This window comes from Molossus molossus, unplaced genomic scaffold (genome assembly GCF_014108415.1).
Source record: "Molossus molossus isolate mMolMol1 unplaced genomic scaffold, mMolMol1.p scaffold_m16_p_4, whole genome shotgun sequence".
NCBI classification, from domain to species: domain Eukaryota; kingdom Metazoa; phylum Chordata; class Mammalia; order Chiroptera; family Molossidae; genus Molossus; species Molossus molossus.
The window spans coordinates 111,362,463-111,375,935 of NW_023425377.1; the positions used below are offsets into that span (position 1 = coordinate 111,362,463).

Consider the following 13,473-nt stretch of genomic DNA (forward strand, 5'->3'; position numbering starts at 1 on the left):
TTGAAAATAAAAATTATACAAATGGCTTAAACAGAAAAGTTGAGAATTAGTGAACTTGGTGATAGATCTAAAGAAATTATCAAGTAAGCACAAATAGACAATAAGAGAAAATATGAAAGAGCAGTAAGAGGTAGAACATATAGAACAAGAAGTTCTAACTAATGTCTAATCATAAACTTCAAAGGAGAGAATAAAAAGAATGGTGGAAAAGCAGTATTTAGAGACAGAACAAATGACACTTTTCCAAAATTGGTAAAAAAAAAAAAAAAAAGAAAGAAAGAAAGAGTATAACTTCTACTAAGCAGGATAAATAAACAGAAATCTATGTCTAGGTGTCTAGACACATTGTAGCAATCCTGCAGAATACCAAAGATACAGAAAAAAGCATACCATCAGCCAGAAAGAAAGGACACGTTACCTATAACGAAACGGCAATTAGACTGACAGAATACCTTTTCAACAGGAACAACAGAAGCCAGATGATAGTGAATAGTATCATATATACTATGATATAGGATATATATGATATACTATGATATATATCATATATACTATATAATAGTACTTGTGGAGAGAAATTTATTGTCAATCAAGAATTGTGAACTCAGGAGTACAGTTCAGACTGACAGACCTCAGAGGAAGGGGACTGGGGGTTGGATGAGATAAACCAAAGAAGTTATCTGCATGTATGCATAACCAGTAGACGTAGACAACAATGCTGGGGGGCGGGGGCAACAGATGGGGAAGAGGGTGTCTAGGGGGGAAAAAGGAGAACCATCTGTAATAAAAATAAATTAATAAAAAATGAAGAATTTTGAACTCAAAAACAAAAAAAACCCTCTTTTTCAAGAATGAAGGCAAAATAAAGACATTTCAGTTAAACAAAGACTGCAAGAATTTACCACTAACATACCTCCACAAAAGGAACTTCTAAAGGATGTATTTCAGGAGGAAGAAAAGTGGTTAAAGAAGGAAGGTTGACGACACAAGAAGGAATAATAAAAAAAGAAGGTGGCAAACATGCAGGGAAATATAAGTAAACATTATCTATATCATAAGAATACTACTACTACTGTCTAATTTTGGGGTTTAACAAAATAAAAACCTGAAAATTTGGACAAAAAAATTGAACAAAAGTCAGAAGGGGAGTAATTTGAGCTAACACTGGAAAGAGAGGGAAGACAACTTTAGAACGTGTTAAGTAAGCATTTCAATGGTAACCACTACAAGAGCAGAGTGCGTATAACTTCCTACCCATTAGAAAGGAAAAGATTAATTTAGTGGTCTCCATAACTTTGTTACTTGTGATCTATGAAACAGCATTTGGTAACAGACTTTACTAAATTTAACATAATAATAGTCCCCCAAAGGAGAGATGATTCTTTAGGTTTAAAATGTGAACTAATTGTACAGGGTGGGGGGGAAAGTAGGGTTACAGTTGTTCGTACGGAAAGTAACACAATAACTAATAAATAATAATATAAGAATAAACTCTGTGTTTCACATACTCACAGCTTTTGCCCCACTCTGTATTTACAGAAGGTTTCACTTACTTTCCGGGGTGGTGTGGATTTCCCAGAATCTAAATCGAGATCGAGGTATTCCACTTGTTTGTCTCCTTTGGGCTTGATCATGGGGCTGCTCCCTCCGTCAAGGCTGTTACTGCCAAAAAGACTCTGAAAGTGTAATGCAACCGAATCAACTGCCAGACATTCACGAGACAGACTGCTTTTCTCGCTTGCCATCTACTAAAGCCTAAATACTATTTCAAGAGATGTAACTTAAAAAATATCTGCTTAGAAAATCAAAACCTTTTAGGACTGGGGGAAAATAAGTAATGTTTAAAAAACTGATTAAAACTTTGCTTACAGTAAGCTAAAAGTACTCTCACAAGTCAAAGTTGGTTCAAGTCAAGACTGGCATGTCAAGCTACCATTAGTTTGTTTGTTTTGTTTTTGATATCTGCCCCTAGCGGGAACTGAACCCGGGACTCTCTCTGGTCTGCAGGCCGATGCTCCAACTGCTGAGCCAACCCGGCCAGGGCGCTACCATTAGTTTTGATAACCCAACCTGAACATTATTAAAATAATATATGTAGTCAATTACATTTTTAATCTACAGGATCATCATACTCCTTCCTTTCAAACTAAAATTTTTAAAAAGTTCTATATTTTATTTAAAGGCTTTCACACTGAAATTAATTTAGAATAAGTATGTCAACTAAAGCCTATGAATAATGACTTTATTGGTAAAGTGGATTTTATTTCAACCATCTGGAATTTTTACCACTTAATTTCCTCTGTCTTCTCTTGGCCTTACCCCTTCTGTACTAATAGGAAGCCTACAAAAGTAGGACTTGTCTCCTTAAAAAGATGAAGAAAAAACAGAGATAGTAGACAGCAATTTCTGCTCAGGTTAAACAGAGTACACTGGGATGCAGGGCAAAGACAATTGCTAGACAAATACAGTGCATTCCCTTATCTACAACCAGGGCTGCTGACAGCCCGTGCGCAACGTTTCTGTGAATGAGTAAAAGGTGCTTCTTCCTCTGGGGCAACCCAGCTGCGCCCCGCAGGGCCTGCCCTGGTGCACGGGACATGCCTGGATGGCAAGTTCTCACGAAGGCAGCATGTTGTACATACTTCGGGCCGCAGCAGGGTGGCCGTGCAGTCATCAATCTGCAGCACCGAATGGGATGGCCCTATTTGTAGGACCAGGTTTTTAAACCAAATTTATCAACTACTTCTAATAAAGCATGACAAAATATCGACAATAACATGTAGGGCACACAAAAATAAGCAAGCTTTGGTATTCAATTAGTACACATAGCCATTCGTCTCCTGACTGTTTTTTTCTAATTCATAAGGAAATGGCTTTTTCTCTCTAAATGACTCGGTATCTCATTCTCACATAAAAAACTGAGCAGGAATGAGTGTGTGTGTGTGAGTGAAAAATGTTTTCTACTCAAATGTGACCATTGAAAGAATCCATGCCTGGTACCCCCTAATCGGAAACACCTAGAATTCACAGCACCATAAGGCTATGAAAGAAACCCATGAGCCCACAGGGGGTACACATTTAATCTCAGTAAGTTGTTCCCAAAGAGAATGTCTCAGAATTGCTAGTCAAACTGTTTTCTAATTATTATTGGAACTGGACATTTTTTCATCTTGAAGTATTATTAACATTTATTTCCCTACAGGGAAGTCTGTTTGCTCTTGATCTAATCTCAACTGGGAACAGCCTGTCACTGTGTTCTGGCCTTTAACCCAGTGTTTTCCCAAAACAGTTTAGTAAAACCCCAAGATTCTAGGAGTTATTATGAGTGTTCTGTGAATTAAAAGTAAATAAATAAATAAATAAATAAATACAACAGCAGCCTAGCCGGTGTGGCTCAGTGGACTGAGCATCGTCCCATGGACTGAAAGGTCCTGATTTGATTCCCAGTCAGGGCACATGCCCAGGTTGTGGGCTTGATCCCCAGTGGGGGGTGTGCAGGAGGCAGCTGATTAATGTTTCTCTCTAAAAAAAACAAAACACTAAAAACATATTAAAAAAACAACAATAATGCTTTTTACTAAAATTATTTTAAAAATATATAAACTTATTGAACATAGTTTTGTTATTATTATATAACAATGATTGTCTTTAGTAATGCTATATCATCATTCAAATTTCAGAAGTCACATTAAGGGTTCAATTCACAAATGTATGGCTTTGGATCTTTGTATAAACGAATAGGCAGCATCCAGTATAAGGTAAATTTTCTTGGATGGTTTAAAAACTCAATTACATCTTAAAAGAACTATAACTGGAAAACTTTTATAATTTTTAACTAATTTTATATCTACTTTTTAGATATTGATATAATTTGACCCTTACTGACTTTAGATTTTAGCACAGTACTTTTAAAAAGCATGAAAAAAAAAAAGACTTGTATCCTTTTTCCTTAAGTATAAAAAGAGATGTTAGGATAAGGCTGATAGACTGGAAGAAAGAAGAGAGAAGTTAAAATGAAGATTTTACATACTGAGTCTTCACAGGATAGGTTTGGGTTCATGGGGACATAATTCTCTTCACTGTCGTGCGAGTCACTGCTTGAGGTTGTGCTGTGCACTGAATCCGGTCGGGGAGACATGGGGAATCTGGAGGAGCTAATCATAGAAACTATCATTACAAACACAGACCCTGACAAAATTTCTAAACTCACTTCCAAAATAAAAATGAGTGATAGCGGTTGCAGTTTGTCCCCAGCCCTGATTGGGTCGTGCGGGTGGCAGCCACTCGATGTGGCCCTTTCACGTCGATGTTTCTCCCTCTCTCTCCCTCCCACTCTTAACTGAACAACAACAACAAAAAATACAGAAAAAAAAAATAAGTGATAGTTTAACATTCTTTCAGAAATATCCATTTAAGTTTATAAATATCTATTGTACACATTTATTATAATACAACTTATTGCACACATTCAAATGCACCACCAATATGTATAGCTATATTGCAAATGTATATTTGGGGGCATATTACCTGTGTAGAACAAAGAAAAAGTATTGCTAAGTGATTTGGAGGGTAAGTAGAAAGGCACAGACATAACAAGAAAGATTTAAGAATTCCCACTGAAAATAACTGTATGTGTACACGAAGCACGAACACATACTCAACACAGGCTGTAACTTCATATATTCATTTCCCTACATACACTTAAATAAATCTTAATTAAGTAATCCCCACAAGAAATTACCATATTTTCCAGATCAGTAGTTAGGTATTTCTAGTCTCGTGAATCCTTTATATCCTTAAACACTATGGAGAACTCCAGGGAAATTTTGTTTATGTGGTTTATATCTATTGATATTTACCATACCACAAACTGTTGAAAAAAATTTTAAACATAAACACATAATACACATTCTATTAGCTGTCACACAATATCATCAAATATCATGGTGCCCCTGGAAAACTCCAGTGTGTGCTCATGAGAGAAGAGTGGAAAAAGTGAATGACATCTTATTATCTTAATGAACACAGTTTTGATTTCGAAGAAAAGGGGGGCTTCCCCGACCATTCTTTGGAAACCACTGTTCTAGGTATTTTCCATTACATTGAATAATCAACCTACATATTTGAAAGACTTACTCTCGAGCAAAACTCCTAGTGATGGGAGATCTGACTGGGGCTTGTAATTCTTCCCATTCTGGCAAAGGTTTTATTTCTAAAGGTGCTGGCTTGGCTGAAACAAAAGAGAGAGAAAGAGATTTTAGTGTACAGCAATTTGGGGAAAAAACCCAGATCCTCTCCCTGTGTATTTATACGGTATGCCGGAGTGCACCTAGGACCAGCTAGTTTCACTGATGACGCTAGGTTGGTTCATGGACATTATGTGATCTGCCCAAGGTTACCCAGCTAAACAATTAGTGACAAAGTTAATCAGATGTTTCATGATGGTTGACTAAAGTCTAAAAAGCTCTATTACAACATATTGCTTTTTGATTTAAGTAAATATTTTATGAAGATAAACTAAATGAGAACAAAAGAGAACAATGTGATGCAATTTCTTTACAGTTACTTGGATTTATACTTTTCATGATCTCCCTATTTTATTTTTATCTAATTTTATCCTTAAATATGGAGATTTAATCTTCTATGTAAAAATGTTCCAATTCTTCAATATTGAAGCATCAGTTATACAATCATAAAATAAAATAATGTGTAAAAGGTATTAAATACCAAACTTTGCTAAAACCAAAAACAAACAAAATTAATGACCAAATCTTCTAAATTAATTCATGCCTAGTCTGGAAACACAGAAAACAAAGCAATGATTGTATCTGTACACTCAAACTCAGTTCTGAGAAACGGTCATAAGTAAACAATTACTTCAAATTTTGGGCTTAATTTAACCAACAATATCTTTTACCAAATTAAATGAAAATAAAATAAATGCTAATATTCTTATTTGTTTTACTTATAAGCGTCTTTGCTTGTTTACCTAATCACCGCAATAGACAATCGCTATGAGAACACAAACCACAGAGCTCTTGGCCCTTAACATCAGACTGAAACATTTTTCAGAAATTAATGAAATGAGCAAAAGAATGAAACAATATTATCTGTTAATATTAATTATATTTAGGAGACTATTCAAACATACTAGGTAAGTATTTTAGCTACCTTTCATTATGCCATTCTAAATAAAAAATTTTCATTTTTCCGGGTTTCAAACCTCCTAGTCTTCGTCCATATTTGGGTACTTTTAATCAACTATATTATAATTACCATCAAACGATAAAACAGGTGGTCATTTTAAAGGGCTAAGTAGATCCATTGGGGCTTATAACAAAACATTTTAGTTTTCTTGAAACCTAAAAGTTAATGTCAGTCTAGGTGTCAAATTTTAAGTCATGGCATAAAACCATTAATCTGTGGAAATGAGTCTGTATTCTATCTCAGAACAGAAAACATACATTATATATGGAGACGATTGGAATTCACAAGCAGCTCACAAGCTGAAAGAAAACAATGTCTTGATATCTAAAGGGTTAAAAGGATGCAAAAGGACAAGACTGACTGTCACATATTATCAAATATTTAACATGCTGCTGTTAACGGCATTAACAAGACACTGTACATTATGGGAAGCATTCATTAGAAATAACGTGCTGGGAAGCTTTATTTACAACAGCAGTTGGATTTAAGGCTCTTCTTTACTTTTAAAGAAAGAAAAAAAATCCCAAATAAGTAAATTCCCAGCACCCCATCCAGCATGCGATGCTAAAGTACATACCCTTTCTTCTTGTAGCAAAGTCACGTATGGTTTGTGAATCAGTTCGCTCTAAACCATGGGGTTTGGGTCTTAAAATTTTAGGACTTTGACCTAATTGGTAAAAAGAAGACTCTCTTAATATGTTATTTTTTAATGGGAAAAATGGATTCTGTAAAAAAGCAACAGAGCCCTGAGCAGAAATGTTACATCTCAAAAGCATAAACAGGTTTGTCTGTGGCGACTATTTCTATCTTGCTGGTACCACTCATGCTCAGTATGTTGGAAGGAGGAAGCCGCGTGCAACCATATAACAGGCAAAGTGTTACAACAGGTGGTAGGGTTTTAGCAGAATAAGTGGTCTGGTTAGTTCTTATCTTTATTTGTGGGAAGGAAGAAAAACACGTAACAAGTTAGTTCCTCTAACATGCCTTAGAAAACTGGGTCAAATTAAAAAAAAAAATCAAATCCCTCAGTCAGATCTCAAGTACATCTTTTCTTTCAAGTTTGGTGTCTCCTAAGGCAGTACTGAGGCCTACCTCCATTCTTAACACTACTCACTACTCTCTTAATTTGGTGGAGGTATTTTAAAAAGTTTAATTTGACCACTCCTTCACCCCTGACCAAACCCCTCTAGAGAAGCAGGTGGATGCTACATGTTTGCTAATCCGAGACCAACATTTGTTTTCCCCAGAAACTCAGTGGCTGTCTGGTGACATCATTCTGCATGGATCGGATGTCTGGATTCTGGATTCTGGAACTGCTAGTGGTCTAGCTTCAATGTCAGGATTTGAAAGCAGAAATTCGTTTGCTGTCATTTTCTTTCCATTTAATCTCTGCACATACAAGGACGGATGAAACACAACCTTATGCAAAGGACAGGTGAACACCCAGCAGCTGGCCTCATACTTTTTCCCGTTAGAAGCCTGGATGTCAAAGTAGCAATATCATTTGAGGAAGTTATATAAGTTACTCTGTTCTCAGTGGCACCAAATTTTCTTCTTTCATGGCATATATAAAACTGAGCTGACATTGTTAGATGGCAAAATAAGAATTTGCTGACATCTAGCACCTCATCTACCCAAATCTAAGTTTCTTTAAATGTTGTAGTCTAGATTATAAAACGTGAAAATTCTCTAAGTAACCGGTTTTCTAAGCTATGCAATTAATACACGGAGTTAATTCAGAAATGAGGCAGACCTACTTTAAGATATGAGTGAAGTTCTGGCCATGATCCCACCCCTAACACTGACCTATCCAGGGCCCATGATGGCACACTTTTCTAAAACAAAGGGGCACATCAGCTTTTTATATTCCTCCAACATAGTGTACTTCCCTTCAAAAACAGTAAGAGGCAGAGGGTAAGCTTTTCCATAGGAAAACACATGTCCTGGAGAACTGAAAGGCCTTTACAGACCAAATCCAGCTCCTTCGTTTTCGGAAGGAGATAGCCCTGGAGAACAAAAAGTGGTTAAGTGACTTGCTCAGGTCACATTCATCAGAGACTGAATTAAGGCTTCCTCTAGCCCCTACCAGCCGGTGTCATGCGTCTGTACTGTCCCCCTTCCCTGTACCTCTCGACCCCTTTAGGAAATAGAGAATGTGAGAAAATCAGAGTTTAGAGTTCCGTTTTGAACTCCTCGGTTGCTTGAGATCTCGTGCTGGAATGCCATGGATGGTGGATATGTGAGTGAGGTGATGTTTAAAAATGACACACTGCTTTTAGCCTGGCCCGTGTGGCTCAGTGGATTGAGCATCATCCCATGGACTGAGAGGTCCGGGTTCCATTCCCCGTCAGGGCACGTGCTAGGGTTTTGGGCTCGACACCCAGTGAGGGGCGTGCGGGAGACAGCCCATCGATGTTTCTCTCTCTCTCCCTTCCTCTCTCTCTAAAAAAATCAATGAAAACATATTAAACAGAATAAAAATGACAAAATGCATTGAGAACTACTTCTGGTTTGTTGTGCAGTCACTGTGCTCTCTGCCCTCCTCCTTCGCTCTCAGCTTCCGCCTGGTGTTTCCCTGTGATTTATCGACCAGCAGTCATGCTCTGCACTTCTCGGCGTTCAACCTCTGCACCCTACCTGTACTGGTGGTGGACTAAGGTCACGTGACTGCCAAACCCACCCAGTTATGATCTAGTTCTACACTTCAGCTCTCTGACCGGTCACCTCCAAATCATCCTTCCAACACTAGACCCTGAGCTCACATCTCTCCTCCAAACCAACGACACCTCTCAAGTACTCTCAAGGATACTACTTGGTTTTCTTAATAAAAAAGACGGTCTTAAGTGAGAATTTTTATTTATTTATTTATTTATTTATCCTCACCCGAGGACATTTTTCCATTTTTTTGTTCAGATAGAGTGGGAGGGAGAGAGAGGGAGAGAGAAACATCGACGTGAAAGGGACACATTGAGTGGCCGCCACCCACATGACCCAACCAGGCCCAGGGCCAAACTGCAACCAAAGTACTGAACCCGGGTCTCTCTGGACCGCAGGTCGACGCTCTAACCTCTGAGCCAAACTGGCCAGAGCTTGAGTGAGAATTTTTAAAGTGCCTTTATAAAACTTACATGTATTTTCTACTCCATCCAAAGCTTAAGGTTGATTTTAGGATAAAAATTGCAAAGGAGCCTGGCTGGTGTGGCTCAGTGGACTGAGCGTCGTCCCATGGACTGAGAGGTCCTGGTTCAATTCCTGGTCAGAGCACATGCCCAGGTTTTGGCTCAATCCCCTGTAGGGGGCGTGCAAGAGGCAGCTGATCAATGTTTCTCTCGCACATTGATGTCTGTCTCTCTCCCCCTTTCTCTCTCTCTAGAAATCAAGAAAAACATTAAAAAAAAATTGCAATGGATGTGTTGTGCTGAATTGTACTGTGTCCCTTAGACACTGTTAGCTTTATTTCTCTGCATCCTTCCCAACTCAGTTTGACATGTGTGTTCCAGACAGAAATAAAAGTCATACCCAAAGGATAGCTCAGTATTACTTAGGAGGAGAGAAAGAAAAAGAAGTCCAAGGTGTAAACATGCTTGCCTTAGCCCCGTCTTCCCCTCCACTGCCGATAGGCAAATACCTGAATGTTTTGCTGATTGCTGAAGCAAAGTGTGAAAATAAAGAGTAAGAAATGAGAATTCTAAAGTAGAGGCAAAAATGAACCAATCTGAAGATACACGGATTCTCAAATTCTGCGTGTAAGCAGAGGAACTCATTTGAGCCTCAGCTTTTATTTATTTATTTATTTATTTATTTATTTATTTTTTATCCTCACCCGAGGACATTTTTCCATTTTTTGTTCAGATAGAGCGAGAGGGAGAGAGGGAGAGAGAGAAACATCGACGTGAAAGGGACACATCGAGTGGCTGCCACCCGCACAACCAACTAGGGCCGGGGACAAACTGCAACCGAGGTACGTGCCCTTAGCGAGAACTGAACCTGGGTCTCTCTGTACCGCAGGCCGACGCTCCAACCGCTGAGCCAAACTGGCCAGGGCGAACCTCAGCTTTTGAATCTAAGGCAGTTACCACTGGACTTTAGCTAGACTATGCTGGAACATAGTAAAAAGCACCCATTTCTGGTGAAATTGCAACTGTGCTTTAACCCATAAAGACTGTCAATCCCTGGATCATGTGACTGAGCCCTTATGTGGAGGACCGTTTGGAGAATGTTCATCTCTGGCTCAGCTCTTTCCCCTAGACCCTACTCTACAAAAGCACACACCTGCATGGTCTGCAGGCATTCACACTACATGTTCCAAACGGAACTGATCCTCTTTGACTCCCCACAAACTGGCTTTGTCTCCTGGGTACCCAGTTCCCATGGCAGATCTCTTAGGAGTCATTTAGATTCCACTTTCTCTCTCACCTCCCTATATCAATTTTACTTTACAGTTTACGGTGTAATCGTTTGTTTCCATTCACCCAAGCACAAAGGAATCTGCAAGCCTGAAGTCCTTCCGTCCTCTATCAATGTGCACGCCACTCACCTGGTTTTTCTGGGAGTGACACACTCACCATGTGTGGCCAAATGACCTCCATCTCTACACCCAGTACCCTCAAAACTTTAAAAATCACTGTTAGCCCCCAAGTTGTGGGAGCAACCGAGAGCCAGGACAGGGGCTGTTGTTAGGCCTTTCTCACCTGCTCATCCCTAAACCCAGGCTTCCAGAACCCTGGACTTGGAAAATGAGGCAAGCTCTTTCTGAGAAAGATGCTGAGAAAGGTAAGATTTTATACTATTTTGCATTTAAAAAATATAATTTTTTTTCCTATCATATCATTACATCTTAGAATGAGCTTTCTACAGGCCAAGCTGATTATATTACTTGCCTGCATAAACCTCTTTAATGGTGTACTCAGAATAAAGCCCAAACTCATTAGTGTGGCTCATAATACTCTCAAGATCAGGCACTTGGCTTTCAGACTTTCCTCCCCCCCCCCCACGAGCAGCCCCATCTCCCTCCCCATCTCCCTCTGCGTGCTATTTATTCTGATGAGAAGATCCTCCGCCACCCTCCCCTCCTCCACCATCATGTAATTGCCACTCACCCACTCAGACGTTCCTCAGGGGAGCTCAGAGAGGCCAAGAGCTTACCTCAACCACAGCCCCTTCCGTGCTAATTATGATAATGTGTTTACTTTTCTAGCTCCTCCACCAGAAGGTGAGCTTCTTCAGGAAAGCCATCTTTTCTTGTTTAAAGACCCAAGACCTAGCAGAAGGCATATCCTATAGCTGGTAGGGCTGAAAAAACCTACATTGAAAGCTAGTGGTGTATAATCTGATCAATGTCATATTTTTTGTCCTTTAAGAGGGAAAAAAAAGAGTGACTGACTGTTGGGTCATCCCCAAATATGGTCAAGGCAGTCACACAAGGTCAAACAGCTGCTCCATCATGGTAGGAGGAGACTGGGTGGGGGAGGGGAGCTAGATAAGTGCAGGGATTAAATATGGTAGATTTATGTAAAGACTGACTTTAAAAGAAGCCACGAATGATCTCTCTTTTTTAAAAAATGTTTTGATTGTTTTTTTTTGTTTTTGTTTTTTTTTAGAGTGAGAGGAAGGGAGAGAGAGAGAAACACAGATGTGAGAGAGAAATATTGATTGGCTGCCTCCTGCACGCCCCCCACTGGGGATGGAGCCGGCAACCCGGGCATGTGCCCTGACCAGGAATCAAAACGGAACCTCTCGTCCACAGGCCCATGCTCAATCCACTGAGCGACACAGGCTGGGTATGAATGATCTCTTAAAGAAAATTTTCAAACTTTGCAATAGCTTTTCCATTAAAATATAAAACTTTCAATGAAAATGATCAAAACATAATTTGTGCTGCATGTCCAAGGACTCATCTGTAATATTTAATGCAGCACATGGAAGTGATGTTTTTCTCCTCTAGTAATATACACACAACTTGGTTCAAAACAAATACTATGGTGACAGAAACGGTGTGGGTGAAAACACAGTTGCCACGGGTTGGGGGATGGGCAAAGGACTCATGAAAATACATTAAATGCACGAGTTTAGAATATCTATGTATTTCGGCAGCTTCAGTTACTCAGAAGTATTTGAAAAACTCATCTCTACTACTAACTACAGCAGCTGACATCTATAATTGGGGGTATACACAAGACTAGAATGTTACTCATTTCTTGTAGACCCTTCAAAGATACTCCAGAAACTGGCTAGATTGGATATTGAACTACTTGTACTAGGCTTGAAATGAAACAAGCCGTATTTGATAGAATAGGTTTGCTTATTATTAGGTTTAGTTAACAAGAGACACTAGAATAATAGATGGAATCATATCGCTGTTATCACAAAAGGAGAAATTTTGAAGAGACTCATCTGATGCTATGCATAATGAGAAGAATTTCATGACCAAATAAGACCTTTGTTTAACAGTTTCAATTTTGAAGAATAAACTTTGCTCCAAGATCTGAATTTGGGTTTTTTGTTTTTGTTAATCCTCAGCAGAGGATATTTTTCCAGTGATTTTTTTTTTTTTTTTAAGATAGAGTGGAAGGGAGGGAGGGAGAGAGGAAAAAAAAACATCAACGTGAGAGACACATCTATTGGTTGCCTCCTGCACGACCCTGACTGGGGATCTAACTGACAACCCAAGTACACACACTTGAGCAGGAATCGAACCCACAACCTTTTGGTCCTTGGGCTGACACTCTAACCACTGAGCCAAACTGGCCAGCGAGTGAATTTGGGGTTTAAAATGTGTTTTCCTTGAGTAGCTATAACTTCCTAAAGTGGGTTGACCAAGTTTGCCCTACGATATAAAATACCTTCTCATGCATCTTCTCTTGTATCACATGAAAAAGTAGGTCAGTACTAAGGAAAAGCAAAAACATTTTCTTTATTACTATGATTCTAGTAACCTCTTTACTGTTTTGCCAAACCCATTTTCCTCATTTTCGCAAAGAATTATGTGGGTCTTTATTCTGGGTGCTTTCTCAGTTCACTTTGTATCTAAGAAAAGATACCAAATAAATAATCTGGCCCATGAACTCAGGACTGTCTCTCAACAGTTCAGCTAATTTTTGAAAAGACTGGACACAATCCCCAGAAGTAACCAAGAACCTGCTTTGTTCTGTTCTAGTGTGAAGTCACTTTAGGGAAATTGGAGGATTAGGACAATGACTCTGTCATGTACTAGAATATACACTACTTTCACTATACATGCAGGGAGGCATAATTATATAAATATGA

At 38.9% G+C, this 13,473-nt stretch overlaps 1 protein-coding gene across 4 annotated transcripts in view; it reads right to left on the minus strand.

The window, feature by feature from the left end:
• The window catches only part of GAB1 (GRB2 associated binding protein 1), a 123,852-nt gene that overhangs the window by 4,789 nt on the left and 105,590 nt on the right, over nt 1-13,473 (minus strand). For 2 of the 4 annotated variants that reach the window (XM_036240975.1, XM_036240974.1), the window contains 4 exons: nt 6,785-6,874; nt 5,137-5,230; nt 4,031-4,154; nt 1,554-1,676 (listed from right to left, as the gene is read on the minus strand). In XM_036240975.1, coding sequence (XP_036096868.1) covers nt 1,554-1,676; nt 4,031-4,154; nt 5,137-5,230; nt 6,785-6,874 — 431 coding nt within the window. The remainder of the gene's footprint in view (nt 1-1,553; nt 1,677-4,030; nt 4,155-5,136; nt 5,231-6,784; nt 6,875-13,473) is intronic. The other 2 variants (XM_036240977.1, XM_036240976.1) reach the window with 1 other exon arrangement.